Source organism: Delphinapterus leucas, chromosome 5 (assembly GCF_059928025.1).
Source record: "Delphinapterus leucas isolate spDelLeu-1000000601 "Yukka" chromosome 5, BTC_Dleu_Yukka2, whole genome shotgun sequence".
NCBI classification, from domain to species: Eukaryota; Metazoa; Chordata; class Mammalia; order Artiodactyla; family Monodontidae; genus Delphinapterus; species Delphinapterus leucas.
Window position 1 is genome coordinate 74,447,297 of NC_143133.1, and position 20,729 is coordinate 74,468,025.

Below are 20,729 nucleotides of genomic sequence, written 5' to 3' on the forward strand. Positions count from 1 at the left end.
TGAAGTTTCAAATGAATCCAATTTCCTGGCATTGGAAACAGTGCCAGGGGCCGCTTATGAGAAACAAAATCTCTTTTTCCTAAAATGAAGAAAATTCCGTTTGTCTATGAGGTCTTCTCCATCTTGAATAACCTAGATTCTTCTGCCATTCATTTACTGGACAACACTGTAACAATGGGAAAGACAAGACCAGGCGTGACCTACAGTTTAACATCTGTCAGAAGACCCTACTCCACTAACTCCAGCCAATGGCCCAATCTGTAAGTGCAGTGCCCAGGAACCACACACACCCGGAGCTGCCCTCTTTTCCATCATGAAGTTGTGCAGAATATCTCAGTTGAGATGATAGGGTTTGAAAAATGGTACAGTGTGTATTTCCCCAAGCACAGGGGAAAAGAGGTATATTTAATAAACAATGCTGCCATGATGGACAGCCGCTTGAAGAAAACAAAGCCAGGTCCTTACCTCACTCCATATACAAAAATAAATCCCAAATGGATTTAAATGTAATAAAAGAAGGAAGGCAATTTAGGATTTTGCATTATTTTAGAATTGGGAAGACCTTCATCAATATGATTAAAAAACCTAGAAGACATTAAAAAAAATAATAGGCGTATCTTTTGATTATATAAACGTTTCAAAATCTTGTATAAAAAAAAATCCCACGAAGAAAGAGTAGGACCACACTTTGGTGCCAATGATCTTTGGATAATTCCACTCACTGAATTCAGGCAAAAGTAATCATTTAAAATGGCAATGTTGGATCTGAGGTTCTGACACTGCAAGGATAGAGTAAAGCATTATTGAAAACTATAGATACGTTCCATGCTTCCCTGCACTGCCAGGTCTGGCCACCTGTCTCGGGATCTCTCGCCCCATGATTTTCACGGTTGGCTGTTCTAACAGGCACAGGGGTTACTAGCGAGCCACAAATACTGTTGGAGTATTTATCAGGTATCTCTCAGTCCATGTTTTAAGAATCTCAGAAGTGCTTGGAATTTAACAAGAGTGCATGTGTGTGTGAATTATTTGTGTAACGAAGGAGGGGGAGAAGCATTTAAGCCAGAAATATTTACCCTCGAAACAGCTGTGATAGTATTATACCATTGTATTTTTTTTTTTTTACTAAGAATACATTTATTGGTTTAAAAAGTATATAAACATTTAATGAAGATATCCTTCATAAGAAGAATAAGGGAACAAGTGAAAATAAAAAACAGCCATATGGAAATGATGTCTGAGTCCCCCTCCTCCATTCTAGAAGTGAGAGAAATGATAGGTACAGTGATACAACCTTGCGAAGGGATTACTTCAAGTTTTTCACTTTTTTTTTTAATAAAATGGCATCAATTGCTAAAAGCTTTATGACCTTTGTTATGCTACATAATACTGATACAAAATGTGATAGTACAAAGTTCATTATATATAATATAAGGTTTTAATATATTACATTTGTTTCTACATAAACAGACTATAAATATATGTGCCACAGCATGTTTTATAGTCATGGTTCCCAGCATCTCACACTATGGTACCAAACGAAAAATACATTTTCTTTTTTAGAAAGGAAAGAACAAGGGCAGAAACCAGCAGGAAGAGCTTTACATGTTAAAAGTCTAAGTAATACAAGAGTTGTTATAACTTTGGCTACAAAGTAATTTTGAAATCCGGCTAATAATTACTGAGCGTGAACAAACCAAATCAGCTCTTACTAGGGTGTAGAGGCCAAATTACTAGAATACTGGCTGGCTGGGAGGTCAGGAAAACACTGAAGGGAGGGGGAAGGCATGGAGAGGGGGAGAAGGAACAAGAGAGTAATAGTCTTCCTGAAGCTTTGACACCACAGCTTGATATTGAATCTACTGCATTCAGGCTCAGACATATCACATCAGGACAGACATGTCGGTATTCATCCAGAAGAAACCAGAAGCTGGTTTACACAGTCAGAAATCTTCGATACGACAGAGAGGCTGAGTGTCCTTTCTTTGTGGTGTCCTGAATAAAGGATCAGCCTGGGAGACAAGGAGCCAGAGCTGCATCATTTCCTTCCTGGGGCTTGGCCAGGAGACACGTAAGAGTCCGGAAGGAACTCTCATTAGGAGTCGGAAACAGCACAAGGAACTCTCATTTAGCCCAAATGGGAAGAGCACGCAACCTTCTAAAACCAGTCACCTCGTACGAAGCCTTTACGTTTCCTAACAGACCCTATGTCCACCTCCACCGGAGCCAACGCAATGCACGTGCAGGCTCCAGTGCATCCTCAAAGCAAGCCAGCATCTTCCTTTCCATCAATCCATTCCCCACACATAAGACTTGGCTCAGGACCCATCTCCTAAACAAAGCTTCTTAGATGGACTCAGCCCTAAAGGTCTTTCCCATCTTCAACACCTAAAGCACTTCCATTGCCTGGTTTATCTTCTAGTTTTACAGAGGTGTCAGCTCCCCCGGTACTGCTACTTCTTGGAGGATGAAGCCATTTCGTGAACTTCTTTTGCTGTAACCCCTGGGGTGACCCACATTAGGGGGCATCAGACATGCTTTTTAAATGAATGTTAAAAAGAATAAGGTCAACACCGGGAGAAGACACAAACACATTCTTGGGTCACAAGCATCTTCTCAGGAAATGCCTAGAGGACTGCCTCCCTGCAGTCCGAGGTCCTTGCTTTTGAAATGAAAATCAAATGTGGCTACTTTCTGGTGGTGGAAAGAACAACACTTGAAAATCTGAGCAGCACCTCTCATGTGATTTCCAGGACTGGGGGACGTGGGTGCCCCCTTTTAAACAGGAGGGGAGCTCAGTGTGATCCCAGTGTCAGGCTGGGGAATCTGAGCTGCACTGCCAGCTTGCGGTCCAATCTCTACCAGCTTTAAAAGTTCCGCCTCCTCGCTGGAGTACACAGTGGTGTCCGTGTCATCGGAGTGATACCCCGACTGGTAGCCGCTCGTCTGGTTTGAGCCTTCAGATGCCACAGACTCCTTGCTTTTGCTGGGCATCATTCCACTGCAGGAGAGATGGCAACCAAATGAGTCGGCAGAGAGAAGGGAGTCCTTTTGCATCTTATCCTAACCCCGTTCCCAACCCCGTGTGGGCTGGCATCTTCCTGGAGACACCAGTCCCTCTCCCTCCCACTTGTTCATCAACATAGCAGCCTCACTCAGACAATGTCTATTTTCAGGTACTCGCGTGAATTTGGAGTTTCAGATAAGTCGTCTTATTCAGGTCCAAGTCTTTCAAGCCTGAGATGAGATAAAAGGCAGTTCTCCTGAGTTATGTGAAGGCTCCAACCAGTGGAACCTTTTTATGGCCTTGCAGATTGACAAGTTTGTATACAAGGATAGGAGCCAAAGGGACTCTTTCAGGATGTGGAGCGAAACTGGGATGCTCTGAAAGTCCACTAGTGCTTGCACCACCCTGTCAAGTAAGGGATTACAAGGCCCGTGGGTGGTGTTAATAAAGTTCTTGTGCAACTTTAAACTTTAGTAAGTCGAAGCGTGTGTGTACAATCAAGCCAGACGTGTCAAAAAGTGCTTTTTACTCATCAAAACCACATTCTTTGGAAGGACGGTGGAATCGTGACAGACGGTAATCATGTCCAAGCTTAGAAAAAAAGCTTAAAAAGGCTTTCTGTAGCTTGGTGTAGGCTGTGTGGAGCTTAAGCCATTCTGAAGTGTGGGGTTTTTTTTGCCCCCTTAGTAGGTGTTTTACCAAGCTATTCATGTTAAAAACTGCAAAAAAAGGATTTTATTAACTCCGTGTTCATATATGGTTTAAAAGTTATTTCAAATGACTAGATATACATTTTTTCTTTCAATCCATCCTCAGTAAAATGAGCTTAGTGTCTCAGACAATGGCATGGTACCTATTCATTGCTGAACAAATATATTTGAATCAGTGAATGAAACATATGATTGGCTCTCACAGTCTCTCATCCTGGGCCTATGGCAGACAATGAAATGACACAATGGCACATTTTAATGGGTTTTTTGTTTGTCTGTTTGTTTGTTTTACATGAGCATCACTCGGTACCAAGGGTGGTCCCATTTTATCCAACAGTTCGATTATAAGTAGATCAAAGTCTTCTCTATTCTCACCTAGAGTGAACCTGCTAGCAAATAAATAACTACTCTGAATCCCAATATTCTTATAAATACAGAATCTTATTTACTTGTTAAGTTAAAAGCAGGTATATCTACTCAAAACAGCTACGAATTCCTACAGAATCACATGGAAGAAATATTCAAAACCAAATTCAGCATTTTTCCCACAATTAAGTACTTAATAATTCAGCCAAAAATATTTAAGTATCTTACGCAAATAGATAATGGCTTCTTTATACATTATATTTCATAAAGACAGGTGTACCCGTTTCTGTTCAAGTTTGAAAATCCTTCAGGGTAGAGTGCACAAAGATTTTAACTATCTCCATAGTTTTAAGGATTACATCCAATGACCTCTGTTTTACTTAGCCAGTACCACACAAACCACTGACCACAGTAAATACGCTCAAAAAATCCCCTAGTATTCATAAATTCTCATGAAAACTGACCAAATCCTCTTATTTCAGATTCTTTTTTAGACTTGCCAGGTAATTAGTTTGATTTGTTTCCATTCTTTATTAGTTAGGTTGATGCAAATTTGCCCAACCAACGAAGACACAAAAAGGGAAAACTCTGCACCTACGCTCAAAGTCCTAGGTTCCTTCCAAAAGTTCCTGTTGAAATTTGTCCTTCTATTTTGGCTGAGCCTTACCTAAAAGATGGGGCTAATTTGCTTCTGTCTTCCAAGGTTTTCAGCTCTTCGGATGCAAGAACCATACCACTGTCCGTCTGGTTGTCCTTTTTAAGAGACAATGAGATGGGACAGTTGATTGTGTACACTGAACAATTACTTAATTAAACTGATTTCCTAACCCACCTATCAGACAACATTCCCACGTTCTGCAGAGGCAGGTAAAGGTAGCATAGCCAGAAACCATGCAGGCTATAAAAGGAAGTAACTGCTTCCAAGAAATAGATGCAGGCCTGGAAGAAGAGAGAAATTTAGGAAGAAGAAGCCGAGGAGACCCGTTTCTATCCCTCTTTCACAATGATGCTATGTTCGCTTGAGGGGAATTGGGCATGAAGCTGGATTGTCTTGAACCTTAGACCAGGGGCTTTGCATATGGAAAAACCAAGGGCGCCCAGTAAGTTCCACTGCTGTAATGACCCCATCACACATACCCTCAAGGACAGCCTTATAATGAGGCTTCAAGTCTCTAATGCTTAGGTTAATATTTATCTAGCTAATGTTTCACCTTTGGTATTATTTCTAAGACTATTTTTAAAAGATGTGCTTACATCTGGGATTACTTTTACTTCTGGTTCTTCCAACGGGATATCTTCAAATGTTTTTACACTGACAGGCCGGCTCTTTCGCTTACTGTTCTGCAGATACTGACTGCAAAAGAACAAATATTTATATTTTAGTGGTGGTATATTTGGCTGCAGGTTCCACAAGTGATACCTAAGTTCATTATCTTTCAACCGCAAGTTTAATAGCGACCTTCAAACATCCTTTGGAAAAAGAAAAACAAAACAAAAATCTTTCTCTGCTAGCACACACTGAAGGCTTAATTTCCTGTGAAAGTCCATTTAAAAGTATAATATAACTGAGGGGGCATAGATGAGCCCCTTTTCCTTTGAATCGTACTTCTGAGGTCCAGGGCTGGACTGAAGACAACAACAGCAGACTCAGTGGTCAGCTGCCTTCTGCTTGGCTTCCTGATTGCCTGTGATTCCTCCACTGAGCTCTCGGCATATTACTGAGTGTTTCACATCTTTCTGGCCATCTCCTAAGCAAGTTTTCTAGACAAGGCCCACAGAACAACCAGTCAATGAAAGATGGGCAGAGGAAACACCTGCAGATCTCACTGAATCTCACCCGGCTCCAGTAAAGGATGCTGAACCCAGCAAGGTCTGGAGACAATCTTCTTCTACGTGTAATAGAGGCGCAATGGGTACAGGGGCAGGTGGGCTGAATCTCCTATTGTTAGCCCACAGAGTTGGGGGTGTAGTTCGAGAGTCACAAGGTATTCCATCTATTTCAAAATCTACCACGAACTACACAGACTTGGGAAAGTCACAGATACATTTCTGTGCCCCTATTGCTCCATCTTTAAAATGTACTGGCAAGAGCTTTCCTTTCCTCACTCACAAAGATACCTGGAGGATGAATGAGGTGATCACTGGTGGTTGATAAGGGGGTCTTAGAAAGAATGATGCACCATCAACCAAAGCTTGTTTTCCTCCTTTGAATTCCAAAGGGTACACGTTTCTTTCAGGAGTCCAAAGGATAGGACTTGTCACACCACAACAACACATCACCTGTTCCCTAAGGGTGTTCCTTCCCTACTATGTGACTTTGGGTGAGTCTGATTTTCTGTTAAAACCAGCCCAAGTGGAGAGAAGGAAAGTCCTTTTCATGGGAAGGGACAGCAAATTCACTCTTCACTCTTATCCCAGCATACTTCCCACTTTAGATGGCCTTCTGGATATATTATATATTCCGTGTGTTTTCTGTGATCAAGTGAAGAGAGGACTCATTTGGGCAAAGAAGGATAATGGAAACTAAATCTCCGTCCCCTGCCCCAGGAGGCTGGTTCCTCCTCTTACAAAGAAGAGAGAATGGGGTTCACCAATTACATCCTCACTCAGGAAACTCCACAGGAAAGAGGACATAACATAAAGGAGAGAGAAAAGCCTACTTCTCCTAAGTCCAGTCCCTAAAAGTAGTGGTTACCAAAAATTACTGGTACCATAGTCATTCATTCATTCATTCACTCATTCAGGAATCCTTTATTGAGACTCTCCCACGTGCCAGGCTCTGTGCTAAATGCTCCTCAACCACTGTCTCATGGCATCTCCACAAACGGTACCTCTCTAGGTGGGTATCATTATCCCAACTTCAGATGAGGAACTAAGACACAAAAAGGTTAAGGAACTTGTCCAAAATCACATAACTGGAAAATCTGGATTATTATCTTGAGGGCAATGAGCAGTCACTGAAGGATTTTAAGCATGAGATTGACAAAGTCAGATATGCCCTTTAGAAAGATGACTCTGGGTTGAGGAGGGTAAGGCCAGAGGCCATGAGGCCAATCGGGAGGCTGTTCCAATTATCTAGGAGAAAGAAGAGCAGCCTGACTAAAGAAAGGTGATGCCCACACGGTCTGTGGACAGATTCCAGAGGTATTTGGGCTGTAATGCAGCTGCCTTAGAAAGGCCAGCTCCTTGATTGCTGAGCCCAATAATAATAAACATTGCTCGGCCCTTCACAGTTGACAAGGCATTTTCATGGACATCATTGCATCTGCTCTTCATAAAACTACAAAATAGGTTTTCATTATTTCCTATTTGCTAAGGCTTAGGGAGGAAAGAGCTAGAACTGGGGCTCAAACTTAGGTTTCTAGAGCCCATGCAGGGTTGTTTTTGTTTGTTTTTACCTTATTCCACATTGACGCCCTTGGAAAAGCACTAGGAAGGAGAAGGAAGAAGATAGCAGTGAAGTAAAGATTGTCCAAGTCTTTACTGAGCACCTAGTATGCACACAGCCCTGCTCTCTCCCATGTGTGCACCGACCATGCGGTGGGGCAGGGGTGGGGGGGTGGGGGAGGGGGGATAGTGAGGGTGGGAGGGAGGGAGATGCAAGAGGGAGGGGATATGGGGATATATGTACATGTATAGCTGATTCACTTTGTTATACGGCAGAAACGAACGCACCACTGTAAAGCAATTATACTCCAATAAAGATGTTAAAAAAAAAAAGATAGACAAAAGGTGCAGAAAGGACAGTTTCATTTCAAGCAGTCTAACATCAGAGCCAAATTCAGGAAAATCTAGCCAGCAGGCTGTCCCAGGCATCAATCTACAAGGAGCATTTAAATCATCGCTAGCAATTAACGAAAATGAAAAAAAAAAAAAAGCTATGTGCCAGAACCTTTCCCTGGGAGAGAATTGAAAAGAAATCTTTGATAAGCTGCTTGGAGTGGGAGACGAAACTCCCAGGGGAATTGGTGGGGCAACCGCAGATGGTCCCCAAACTGTCCTCCAAGAATGATGAGTCCAATTAAGATGTGTTTTCTTGCAGGAAGCATGCAGACTTGGGGCCAGAGCTGATCCACAGGGGAAATTAGAGACAAACCTAAGTCTAGACACTAGTGGTCCTTCCTCCTCACCCTTCCCCCACATATCTCTCAGCCCCTTCTCTAAATAAATGCTGAACAAATATTTTAAAAATAGTTTAAAGGGGCAAAAAATCAGGAGGTTGGCTCCCACGGGGATGTCTCTGTCCAGCTCTATTCATAATGCAATGAAATTGAAAATTATGAAGAAGCAAGCGAGAAAGACTCCTTGGCTCTTCTCCTTGACTGGCAACGTGGAAGATAAGGGCACAAGTCCCTTGAGAGGCACCCCAGCCTCACTTCCTCTTCCCCAGGGAAGCAGAACACAAGAGAGCATCCAACTGAAATGTGCTGCGTGCAGATGCCTCGATTCTGCCTCTCCTTTAACCCAGACGATTAAAATGTGAGCGTGGTGCCTTAGTTTTAGTAAAGGCAAAAAGGTGGAGGGGGTCGAGTGGGGATGCAGACAAAAGATTCCAATTTCCATTTTAGTTTTCAAATTACAGCTGGATAAAAGGGAAACTGGACTGGAAAGGCCAATTCAAAAATCACAGACAGAAAATAGGAGCCAGGCCTGTGTTGGGAGTGTGGTGTCACATTTGTCCACGCCTCTGGGGATACATGTTGGCAGCCCTGTTTCAGATCCAGCATCGCATTTGGCACTTCCCTTACACATATGTGACTTCATTGACTCTCGGCACCACACGCAAAGCTCCTGAGTAAGCCAAGAGGCTGCCGGCTTGGGTCCTCGCCCCACCTGGTCACGGAAGAACCCAAGGAACACAGCTCACCATCAAATGGATTTCTGATAACACAGAAGGCAACAGTGTTTCGGGAATAATTACCACACCAGAAGGCCAGCTGAACTTGAACGAGGACTTTTTAAACGTTGGGGTGGAACTATAGGTTTTCATTTCATTCCTCTTTCTCTTTGAGGCCCCCTCCTTGGTATGGGAGAAAACAGCCCTGAGTTAGATATCAGAGGAACTGGATTCATCCCATGTGATTTTAACCAGCTCACTTAATTGCTATCATTTATTGAGTGTTCTCTAGGTGCCAGGCACTTAGAAACTCATTATACCATGTAATTCTCAAAGTCATCATTTTTGTACAACACCAGTGTCCTTGCCTGGGTCGCGGTGAAAATTTGCCCCAGGTCACAGCTGCGAAGGGCAGACTTGGGAATCCAACCCAGTTCCATGTGACTCTAAAATCTGGATCTTTAACCACAATATTGTATTCTCCCCAGGTAACTGCTCTGACACTCACGTTCAACATCTACATCAAAAGATAACAGTATCTACCTTGCCTAACTTTGGCAAAATCTGGTAAGAAAAAGTTCTTTGAAAAATGCTGAAAGTTCTTGACACAAATGGAATGGACAGCTTACGAGTTGGCTTCTTCCCACTCTGAGCTTTCTTCTCTCCCACGGCAGCGTTCCTGCTGCCCTCCCTGTGCGAGTCCACGGGGCAAACTGTCCTGCGTGACTCCCCACCTGCCATCTGGCAACCCGGCCAAAGGCTAGCACTCCGTGGTCCCCCCTGCTGCCACAGCACACTCAAGGGGGCAGGCTGGGCTCATGCTGCCAGGGGTCTGGTTACAGGAGGAAAACACCCAAGACAAAGCAAAGTGAAGTAGTCCCAGGCTTAGTAAAAGGCAATTTTAATATCATATTGTAGAAACCATACCAACTCTTTCCTTATGCACAGGTGCTGGGAGGGAACAAAAAGAAAGCTGCCTTTAGGACCCCTCTACAAATCAGGAAAATACGGCAGTGCATGTGTTTTAAATAAGCCCAGAAGTCCCATTATGCAAATAAAATGCTGAAAATCAGACTTGGGATGGGCTTCTGAAGTTGTGCTGCCCAGTCAAACTCAGGACGCGTCCCCATGGCACACTGTATCCCAGCCAGAGAGGCAAAGGTCTGTTTTCATAAATGCATAGAACTCTTCCTTCCTGAATCTTTCCTAAGCCATATAACTCACATTAATAAAAGAGTACATGGGGATAATTTAAATACAGATGTCTTTGTAAAATTGGTCTCTTTTTCTGGAGATTAACAAACTGTGGCATTCCAGCTATTTGCAGCTGCAGGGCTTAGAATTCTGAAATGAAGAGCTTAGGCAGCAATGTGGACCACAGATGGAAAGAGACTCACCTACCCAGGCGCTCTTCAAGGAGGACCTCTCAGGGCAAAGGGTGAATGTGCAAGTGAAATGCAGCAACTTTATACGATGTCCTTCCTCCATCCCCTTCCCTAAGATGACCTTGAAGCTCCCTCCCCCAGGGGATGTTGACCTTAGACCGTACCTGATTCCTGCTGTGTTGTCATAATGGAATTTGGGGTCACACACTTCCTCTTCCTCCATACAGGAAACAGGTGACGTAGGCAGAGAGAGTCCCGAATCCTCTTCCATGCTCAAAGTCTCTGATATGGGAAGAACAATGTAGTCTTTGCCATCCTGAAACAATAAACACAGAGTGCTATTGTTATGGCTTCAGTCCTTCAAGAGCCTTTCTATGAAAAACAAAGGCCACTGGGGCTTCTTGTTTATGGGGAATGTGGCTTTCATATCTGAATGTAAAACTTTAAGACAACTTTAAAAATGACTTGTCAAAAACAAAAGGGCACTCAAAAGTGATGTGTAGATGAAAGTATATTAAAGGATCTAACAAAAAACAAGATGAGTAAGGGGACCACAGAGCACTATGGCTACAATGAAGACAAAACGGGTTGTGGTTACAGATGGAACAACAGAACAGGCAGAGCTCCACAAAGCTGAGAAATCGTTTCTTCACATAGTCCTATCTACACGAGCTGGGTCCTTTAAAGGGCATGTCATCCAATTTTAGTGTCTATGCTTCAAGGCAATGGAAAAACTGATGACAGTCTAAAGAAAAGCAGTAAGTGTTCAGGAAAATGGGTCTACTGAGAAAAGGTTGCAGAACTTAACATTATTTCATCAAGAGAAAGAAATAAAGGGCAATTTGATACAGAAATAAAGGGCAGTTTGATACCTCTAAATGTTTGGAAGGTTTATCGATAAAAATAGATTTGACCCATTGTCCACCACCTGTTCAAAAGAAAATCAGGAGGAAATTGACTTCCATTCACTGTAGTAAGAGGTGTTGACTGGAGATTAAGTAACTTTCTAACAGTAAAGGCTACAAGTCTAAAATCCTCCAATGGAAGTTATGAGGGCCTGGGATTTTACAGAGGGAAAAAAAACCCATCAATTTTGCAGGGTTCAGATGTGTTTTTGCTTGAAGAATGTATTTAAAATTCCTTGAAATTCTGTCCACTGTTGATATTCACTTGATCAACTAGGTTTTGGGTTTTTTTTGTTTTTTAGTTTTGTTTGTTGTTTGTTTGCTTTTTTACTTTATAAGAGCCTCTGAAGACACCACAATATACATCAGTAAAAATAAAAGTGATCAGCTCCCAGGTTATGAATTAGGATCTCATCTGTCAAAAAGGTAATTATGACTTTTAGAAAAGGATTACTGCTCAGATCTGGAAGAATATGGCTCCTTGGATTCAGTGGCTGAGAGGACAGTATGGTGGCCATGAGAAGGCCTAGGCAGCAGACGAGCCCTGGACACCTAAGTACTCTCTGTAGAAGCTTCTTGGATGGAGGTCACAAACCTGCTGAGCATTCGCTTGTAACAGATTTCCCAAATGTTCCACCAGCTCTGAAAACGTGGGTCTCTGATTGGGCTCCCCATGCCAGCAGTCAAGCATGGTCTGGTACCTAGAGAAGCAAAACACTGATGTCATTAACCGCCTCTTTCCTCCTGATCTGATGCTGACAATAAGCACTTGAATGAGTAAATATTTATAAAGAGTCCACCATGAGCCAAGATGCTAAAGAGGGATACGAAACTACGTAAAACACAGAACCCTACGCTTGGAGCATCAAGTGTGTATCGAAAAGGAAACATCATAAATCAACATCTAGTAAAAACTGACTGGTTGGTATAGATAAAGTGCTGTCATTTCAAGAAGGATGACTCTGTGCTTAAGATTATCAAGGAAGACTTCAAGGGAGAAGTACAAACTGGGCCATGAAGGAGGTACCTATAATGGAAAGTCTTCTAGGCAGGGAGAATTTTTGTGAGCAAAGGAGGATAGAGAAATACTTGTAAAGTCTTACATTTCGGGTGTGGTATAATCAGGAGCTCTCATTCTAGTTCCTTCTTTCAATCTCCTACAAAATTCCTCATCAATCTTTACTCCAGGATATGGAGAAGCACCTAGAATAAAACAGGAATGGGGCATTATTATTTCTTTTTAACATCTTTATTGTAGTATAATTGCTTTACAATGTTGTGTTAGTTTCTGCTGTATAACAAAGTGAATCAGCTATACATATACATATGTTTCCACATCTCCTCCCTCTTGCACCTCCCTCCCACCCTCCCTATCCCATCCCTCTAGGTGGTCACAAAGCACCAAGCTGATCTCCCTGTGCTGTGCGGCTGCTTCCCACTAGCTATCTATTTTACATTTGGTAGTGTATATATGTGCATGCCACTCTCTCACTTCGTCCCAGCTCACCCTTCCCCCTCCCCGTGTCCTCAAGTCCACTCTACGTCAGCGTCTTTATTCCTGTCCTGAGGAATGGTGCCTTATTGATTTGATTTTCTCTTGCAGAAAGCCCTGAGCCTGATTCTTCAACACCTTCTTCACATATACATCTTTTCTTCCTTTCTTCCTTTCTTTGCTTTTTTAGGTTTTACAACCCGAAGCTTCCAAGTAAGTTTCATCCGATAAAGGTGGAATACAGGAGAGGGAAAGGTGCACTGGGGTCACTGACTTTTATCATTTTATTTGGAGTATGGATGGAGAGACAAAGAGAAGGGACTTACCTAAGGAAAATATTTCCCAGAGCAGGACACCAAAAGACCACACGTCACTCTGAATTGTGTACACTCTGTCAAAAATTGTTTCCGGGGCCATCCATTTCAAAGGGAGGCGAGCCTACAGGGGTAGAAGACAAGGAATGAGAACCCTACTTATCAAATATCTGAAGGAAAAGCTTCCATTGTCCCTGGACACAGGTCCTGAGGCTTGCTGAGAGGAGTTTGAATTCTGCAACTTAACAGATCACTGGGTGCATCTCTGAAACTTACATCTCCTTTTCTGACATAATCTGGGTCTTTATAAATATCCCGGGCCAAGCCAAAGTCACAGATTTTAACCACATTCTTCTCCGACAAGAGGATGTTTCTCGCTGCCAGGTCCCTGTGGATACACTGCAAAAAGAATCGTGTGCATTAGGACTCAACATAACTGATCTCTTCCACATCTGTTGTGACCTCATGCTTTAAAAAAGAAAGAAAAAAAAAAACCCACATCAGAAAACCAACTGATTAACAAGCACTGGGTTAAACATCTTTTATCAACTCTTCCGGAAAAAAGTCTGTAAGTTTCATTGAGGCACACATCTGCTTATTCCATAAACAGCCCCAGACTCTGGAATTAAATAGTTATGTTATAGCATGCTGATGGAGTCATAAATAGACTTCTCTTGGACACAATTAAGAATGTGTTTCTGGTCACATCCACACATCCCTTTTGCCTGGCACCATATACGGTTAAAACGTGTTATTCTAAGGAGGCCCTAGAATGGGGTTTATTTTGAATGAATGCACGGAAATCAGAAACAAGGGGCTCTCCTTGGTTTGGTGCCCTTTGTTGGTTTCTCTATTCCATACGTAACCGAAGCTGGACAAGCTCTGAGAAACAATTCCCAGTGGGGCTCACCCTGTTTTCAAAGCGCTGGCTTATCGTGGAGGTCACCCTCAGCCTCTCACTAGTCAAGGGGATTCTCTGGTACACGAAAAAGGAAAAGCAAATTCTCCTTGGCTTTCCTTCTATTCTTTTCTGTTCCTCAGTTTCTCTCTTCTCTGTATCCCCCTACCTTCATGTAACTTCCTACCCTAAGCAGCTTTAACTCCACCTGATAGATTTATAAGAGAACAAGAGTCTCAGGGAACATTGAGAAATGAATGAAAGGCTTAGATGAGAATGCTTATGTCAGTGGAGGAGTGATGTGTGAGCCAGGCATTACGGACCCCTTACACCTCACATCTGTAGAGCGCTTTCCTCTGAACGAGGCACAAGGATATATTGTACGACACAGGAAATATAGCCAATATTTTGTAATAACTGCAAATGGAGTGTAACCTTTAAAAATTCTATTAAAAAAAATTGTTTTTTAAAAGCACATTGCCTGGCGTGATTGATCAAGACAGGAGACTCCAAAAAACACAGTCCTTCCTACTTTGCCCCGAACCGAAGAGCTTCCTTTATTAAGCAACCAGGTGGTATTCAAGAAATTCAGCTGGTAGATGCAAGGCAAGTAAAAGGATCCCCCTCCACCCCTCATTCCCTTCCCCATCAAAGGAACCCTGACTAAATGGCAGGCTCTGGCCTTTAAAAAATAATAAAATAAAATCAGAATCTTCAAGAAGGGCAAAGGGCCTTTCTCTTTGGAAAAATCCTCTAAGATCCCACTTCTCTCCCTTCCCCTTGGAAGAGAGAAGACAAGAGCTCTTGGGCAGAAACCTCGGAGATCCTGAGGCTCTGAAAGCGGTGACAAGCTTTAAACTCCAGAAAAAGGCCTGCGTGAGGGATTTCACTCTAATTTAGGAAAAAAACACAAAGTAAAAACTTTAAGTCTTTCTCCCACAGGTAGGCTGCAGCAACTGCATTCTGTCAACTGATAATTTTTCCTGAAACTTAATCTGAATTTTTCTTGTTTAATGTAAAACCATCCATTTTACCCTTTCCGAGGGGTGCCTCCACAGTGTTTACAACCTTTGGAATGTTTGTAACTTGTCACGTATCCACCTCAGCCTTTGTTTGGCCTACTTTTCTAATTTTAGCTCTTTCAATCGCTCTCATCTAAAGCCTGTCCTTCCTGGTTTCTAATTATGCTACTACCAAATACTTTTTGATGGATGGCGATGAATATCAAAGAAATGAAAAACAGACTTGTGCCAAGATATTTGCAAGGCTCAGCCCCTCACCTCTTCTAGGCCATTACTCAAATGCACATTCCCCTAAAGCCTTCCGTGTCCCCTTGGTTTAAAATCAATGTACACAAACACAGAGGCATATGTCCACAGGAACATAACGCTCCTGTATACTCTATAACTCTTCCCTGCTGATTTTTCTCCACAGTACTTACTCCCATCTAGCCTATCAGGCATTTTACTTGTTTATATTGTTTGTTCCACCCACTAGAACATAATCTCCATGAAGGTGGAGAGTTTTGCCTATTTGCTCACACAGTGTCCTTAGCGCTCAGAAGACTGCCTGCATTTAGTAGGTATTTATCACATGAATTAATTTCATGAACTCCTAACACCACTTTAATGAGCAGAAATGGGGCCTCCCCAGTAGAGCTCTCTTAACAGTGCTCCAGCAGTGGTGAATGAATTACAGTCCTAAACAAACACCAATGGCTGGCACTGGACACCTCATTTGCAAATCTGTGATGTGAAGAGATACTTTGTCTCACCTTCCGTGATGCCAAAAACTCCATGCCCTTAGCCACTTGGAAGCTGTAACAGATGAGATGCTCCAAGGTCAGGAAGTTCTTGTACACATCTTCAGAAACTGTCAGAAGATGCAGGAGGACAGAGATTGGTATTTCAGCCAGAAACTGTTTGTAAGTTTGATAGAGCAATCTTCATTTTAAAAATTGGGAGTTAAATTTCAGGAAATAGAAGCAGACAGAAAATGCTTCTATCTTCTGTAAGTATGCTGAATCCTGGTATATTATCAGCCTTCATCATACCCCTTAGCAAAAATATTGGTTTTTCCATTTTAGCCAAATTGGACGAACAAATCCAGGAGGCAAAATGGAGGAAAAACTGGCATCGATAACAGGGGGGTAAAAGCAGGCTTTTACAAATTTGCTGTTTAAAGTGTTGTGTTTTTTTCATATACCCAGAGGGATAAACAATAGTTTTCATATCAAGAACTCTAAAAATAAAACAACAATATCCAGGGTCATTGAATCTTTTCTCTCCAGGCTTTGTCCCGGGACAAAGGCCAAAGGTCAAACCATAATCTACAATGGCTAACTAAAAATACCAGAAATAATATATTTACTTCTCTCACTTTTAAACTGAGAAAGGGCTGTAAACACATTAAATCTGGCCTGCGAGAATGCTTTTTTCCTTCAAGGATACGAATGGGAGAAGACAGGAACATCGAGAGGAAGATGAATTTACGTAAATTTGTGGTATTTACTTCTGGGCAACTAGTACAAAGAAACACTAAGACATTAATGAGCGTTTCAACATGATCTCTTAACTTTGGTCAGATAAGATAAGACATGGTTTCTTTCCTGAAGACAAATACCAGAGCAAATGAAAACTCAGTTGTAATAATAACCTTGTAAGTATTAAAAAGACTACGAAACTTTTTCTCAGTGACTTTCTATGTTCAGGGCTGGAGGGCTCCCCTTGAATAATTAGTGAAACTCTTTCATTTTCCAGATGAAGAAATGGAGGCAAAATTCTGGGCCAATGCCCCCTCTACTCGGACTGACTCCCTCAAGCCCTTGGGTTTCCAGCTCTCTGGCCACCATTTTGTGAGAGAGACGACGGGGCAGAAGTGGCTCCACTCAGTGTGCACCCAGTTATGTGAGGTCCAGACAACCTCCCCACGCTTTTCTAGACCAAGTTCTAGCCTCACACTGCCTGCTTGGCTTCTATGGGAAAGAAGTCAGTTTTAAGTTCTCTCTGTGGCCTCATGTCAAAGGGGACAGAAGCAGGTTTCTTCCACTATTTCATGATTGAATTCTTCTAAGCTCATGCCTCAAGAAGACCCAAATGTCGGGAAGCCCCATCTCTACCTCCACGGAGCTGTCTCTGCTCCTTCTGAGGGAAGCAGATATACAGTGTATCCTGAAGCTGGAAGAGGTCCTGAAAGTTAGACTGGGAACACAGCTCCACTCATAAAGAGCACTAAAATATCACTGGAAGCATAAGTGGATAAAGAAAAGTGTATTGACCAAGACTCTTCTGACGAAATATGGAAGACTTGATAAGCCACTTGGGGTAGAAACAACAGATGCCTACACTGCCTTGGAGAAGGTTGGGTATGATTAACTGAAGGACTTCTGTTGTGCTGGTGAAGCAGACAAGGTGGGACTGAACCGCTGTGGACAATGGGGAGGCTGGATCAAACACCAGAGAGCCTCCTTTGCCCATCCGGAAGATGGCGCTGAGCCTCTCCTGCTGACAAATGTTGAACCAAGACTTGAAGAGCGTTGGCTTGACTGTTTGCCAACTGCTTAGCCCTCCTGGGGGACCTAGATTTCTCAGGCTAGCCATGCTCTGCCTCACCACGTAGCCTGCTGCTTATTTAGACCTTCCGCCCCTCACTTTTGGGGAGACTGAATGAAAGCCTCCTAGAAATTTAGGTCTCTTTCAAATATTAGGTAATGCTGGATTTTTCCAGGACAAAATTCATTGTAACACCCTGTCACCTCGTCTGTTCCTACAAGAGCATGCATTCGGTGCAGAGGAAGCAATGGCAGGTACCTTCCTCTTCCTCCACATCACTGAGGGATTTCTCCTCAACAAATCCGGAGCTGGCTGAGCTCTGGCTACTGGTGATGCTGTCCAAGCGGCGTTTAGGATCCACGGTGATTTCCCCAACGTATTCTTTCCCTTGCCGGAATCGTGCCCCTTTAGTCTAGAACGAAACACATGAACAAACTCCTTGAACACCAGAAAATCTCTCCAATGTAGTTAAAGTATAGAAACAATTGTAACTATTAAAAGAAGATGAGAGACATCAATTTCAGGATCATGGAATCTCTGGGCTGAAATTTGGGGCAAGTGTTCTACATAATAGATTTTCTTCCATAAAGCCTGTCTCTTTTCTAGCTTAGAGATAAGGGCCTTGTTACAAGTTTCACTCAGACACACTTCCAACATTAGGGCACTTTTGACACTGGGATTGACACTCCATAGGGCCACATATGACCAGTGCAGAGATAGAATAATCCAGAGCTGTCCTTCCACCTGTCATTCCCTACCCTTAATCACACCCACCTTCCCCTCCTTGGCATTATCTATAATGGGTCGGTAGATCAGAGTCACAAAAATAAAACATGAGAAGTATGTGTCCTCCAGAAGGTAAAAGAGGAAGTTACAACAGCCAAGAGGTAACATGAAAAGATTCCTCACAATTTCTTTGCAGAATTTTACCAAAAAACTTAACCTGTACCACTTTGAGTTGTTCTCCATTTTACAGCGTGACCACAGTTGTTAGGAAATGACATACCTTGTAGGGGACAAACTCATTTCTCTTGCTCCTTAAGTAAGTTGACAGGTTTCCAAACTTGCAGAATTCCACAATCACCATGAGTGGCCCTGCAGACAGCACAGCATACCAAGAAGAGAAAATGTATTTGTATTTTCACTCGTTTCTCACCAAGTGTTTAAGACATCAATGAGCTAGAAAATATCACAGAAGAGGCTACACCCTTTCACTGGAAACAGGATCATAGAAATCAGCTGGCTGCAATTCCCTTATATTGTAACTTTTCTTTTTCCAAAAGGCAATTCCACAGAAGATAAACCAAAATTTCAGAAGAAAATCCACCCACGTGCTTTTCAACACAATCTCCTGAGATGACTCCATTTTAGGGGGCACCACTCTTAAAGTCCTTTGTTTTCAAATTTGGAGGGAAGTTTACTCTTCTCCTCTGAACACCTATTACATAAGTAGCAAACTGTATTATAATGATGTAGTATTTTTTAATTCACGTTCTAGAATAATTTACAGTGCCCATTAAACCTCCATGAAATATATTTATATATAGGAATCTGCCAAAGTTTCCTAAGTTAAGGAAACCAAGGCCATGGGAGTTGGGTGGTTTCCCTCAAATACCAGCAGAAAAGTATATGCCAAAATCCCACAGCCAGAGCCATCTATAGACACTCACCCCCTGGCTTGGTACAGGCACCAAGAAGATTGACCACATTGAGATGGTGGCCAATATGAATGAGGATCTTGAGTTCAGACATGAGGGCTCGGTGTTCGCTGTGTGTTGCTCCTTCTACAAATATAAACAAAGAGGGAAATCATACATGAGGCATTACCTTAGGAGGATTAACGCTGCACGGTGTGCATCTGTGCAACTTTCCCTCCAGGGGTAATACAACTGTAACCCAATTGACAGGCTAGCTGCCTTAAAAGACAAACATAAATTATATTTTATAATTCTAAATCGAATTCTTTACGTGCACCCAGAATGTTTGATATTTGAAGGAAGCCACTGTGAGGTCTTTTGCAAAGTGGAGAATACATCTGCAAATGAAATCATGCCCAGATTTTCTCCTTTTACAAAACTGGATTTCCACATATCAGGTTTACTATGCTTCTTAGGGCCTGATTATTTCAGTGCTCCCTCATAAGGAAGCAACACCATGTATTGCTCATGCGTTAGGGGTTATGCTGGAGTTCCCACCAATCTGTGCCGAGCAGGAAACTTAACAAGGGCCAGCTGGCAAAGCCAGTTGGCACATGAGGCCGATGAGGCTAAGACTGTGAGTTTGATCCTGTACAGACTGGTACACTTCCCTCTAATTCACAGACGTGGTCCACACCTCAGGCCCTGATGAGCCACCTCAAAATTACATACTCCTCGGCCACAAGCGAGAAAAGGCAAAAGGAGAGAGATGCCTTCAAAATGCACAAGGCCTATTGGCGAAGGGTCAGTAGCACTGTCTCCATCAATGAAAGCACATCAGAATTCTAGCAAAGAGCTTTATACGCATCACCCCCCCCAAAATTAAAACGGCAAGACCAGAATTCCATTACGATTAGGCTTGACAATTGTTTATGAAACTTTTAATTTTAAAAATGTCCCCCTTAATCCTTTTTTTCCCAGCACAACCATTCTTATTTTGCATATTGCCTTTTATATGTGAGAATCTTTTACATATTCCAATTCTAGGGAACATGCTGGTTTTTGCATGCTGCTATTTTTACTTATTACATCAAATTTCTTTTTCCGTTTCTTGATGGTCTGTAATTATCTTACTAATGCGCTATAGTACACTAAGAAAACAGTTTTGATGTAACCAAGGTATTTTTTTCCTATAGCCGGACTACTAAATATAGTTGTACAAGCTGTGATCTGTGCAAGGGCTCCCAGGCAAGGTGGGGCGGTAGGGGAGCTCAGATCCATCCCAACTTTGCCTGCCAGGCTGTGGACCCTGACATGAGTCTATAAAAGAGGAAATTTTTATCTAGTTTGTACAAAGGCATCGTATAGTCTGGCTGCATGTTTGGCTCGTGGGCCCACCTAGCCACAGAGCCACTAATACAAGCCTTTCATCATGTTTAAAGATGGGATGAAACAGATAGAGGGATACATCACCATAGAGCCATAGAATTTTGCTTTTACCTTTCAACATTTTGACAGCCACTGTCTTGCAGGTTGCTGTCTTGTCAATTCCAAAGGCATCTGCTTCAATCACTTGCCCAAAGGCACCACGGCCAAGAGGCTTACCTAGAGTCAACAACAAAACAGA

General features: G+C 42.5%; 1 protein-coding gene across 4 annotated transcripts in view; it reads right to left on the bottom strand.

Moving 5' to 3' along the window:
* Positions 1-535: 535 nt before the first annotated feature.
* KDR (kinase insert domain receptor) overlaps positions 536-20,729 on the bottom strand; it is a 45,425-nt gene continuing 25,231 nt past the window's right edge. Inside the window, exons 18-30 of one of the 4 annotated variants that reach the window (XM_022563990.3) lie at positions 20,603-20,707; positions 19,136-19,249; positions 18,472-18,560; positions 17,724-17,877; positions 15,689-15,786; positions 13,293-13,415; positions 13,029-13,140; positions 12,314-12,413; positions 11,806-11,911; positions 10,470-10,621; positions 5,338-5,437; positions 4,751-4,836; positions 537-3,001 (exon numbers count right to left, since the gene is read on the bottom strand). In XM_022563990.3, coding sequence (XP_022419698.1) covers positions 2,779-3,001; positions 4,751-4,836; positions 5,338-5,437; positions 10,470-10,621; positions 11,806-11,911; positions 12,314-12,413; positions 13,029-13,140; positions 13,293-13,415; positions 15,689-15,786; positions 17,724-17,877; positions 18,472-18,560; positions 19,136-19,249; positions 20,603-20,707 — 1,562 coding nt within the window. In that variant the 3' untranslated portion in view covers positions 537-2,778. The other 3 variants (XM_022564010.2, XM_022564019.2, XM_030760077.2) reach the window with 3 other exon arrangements.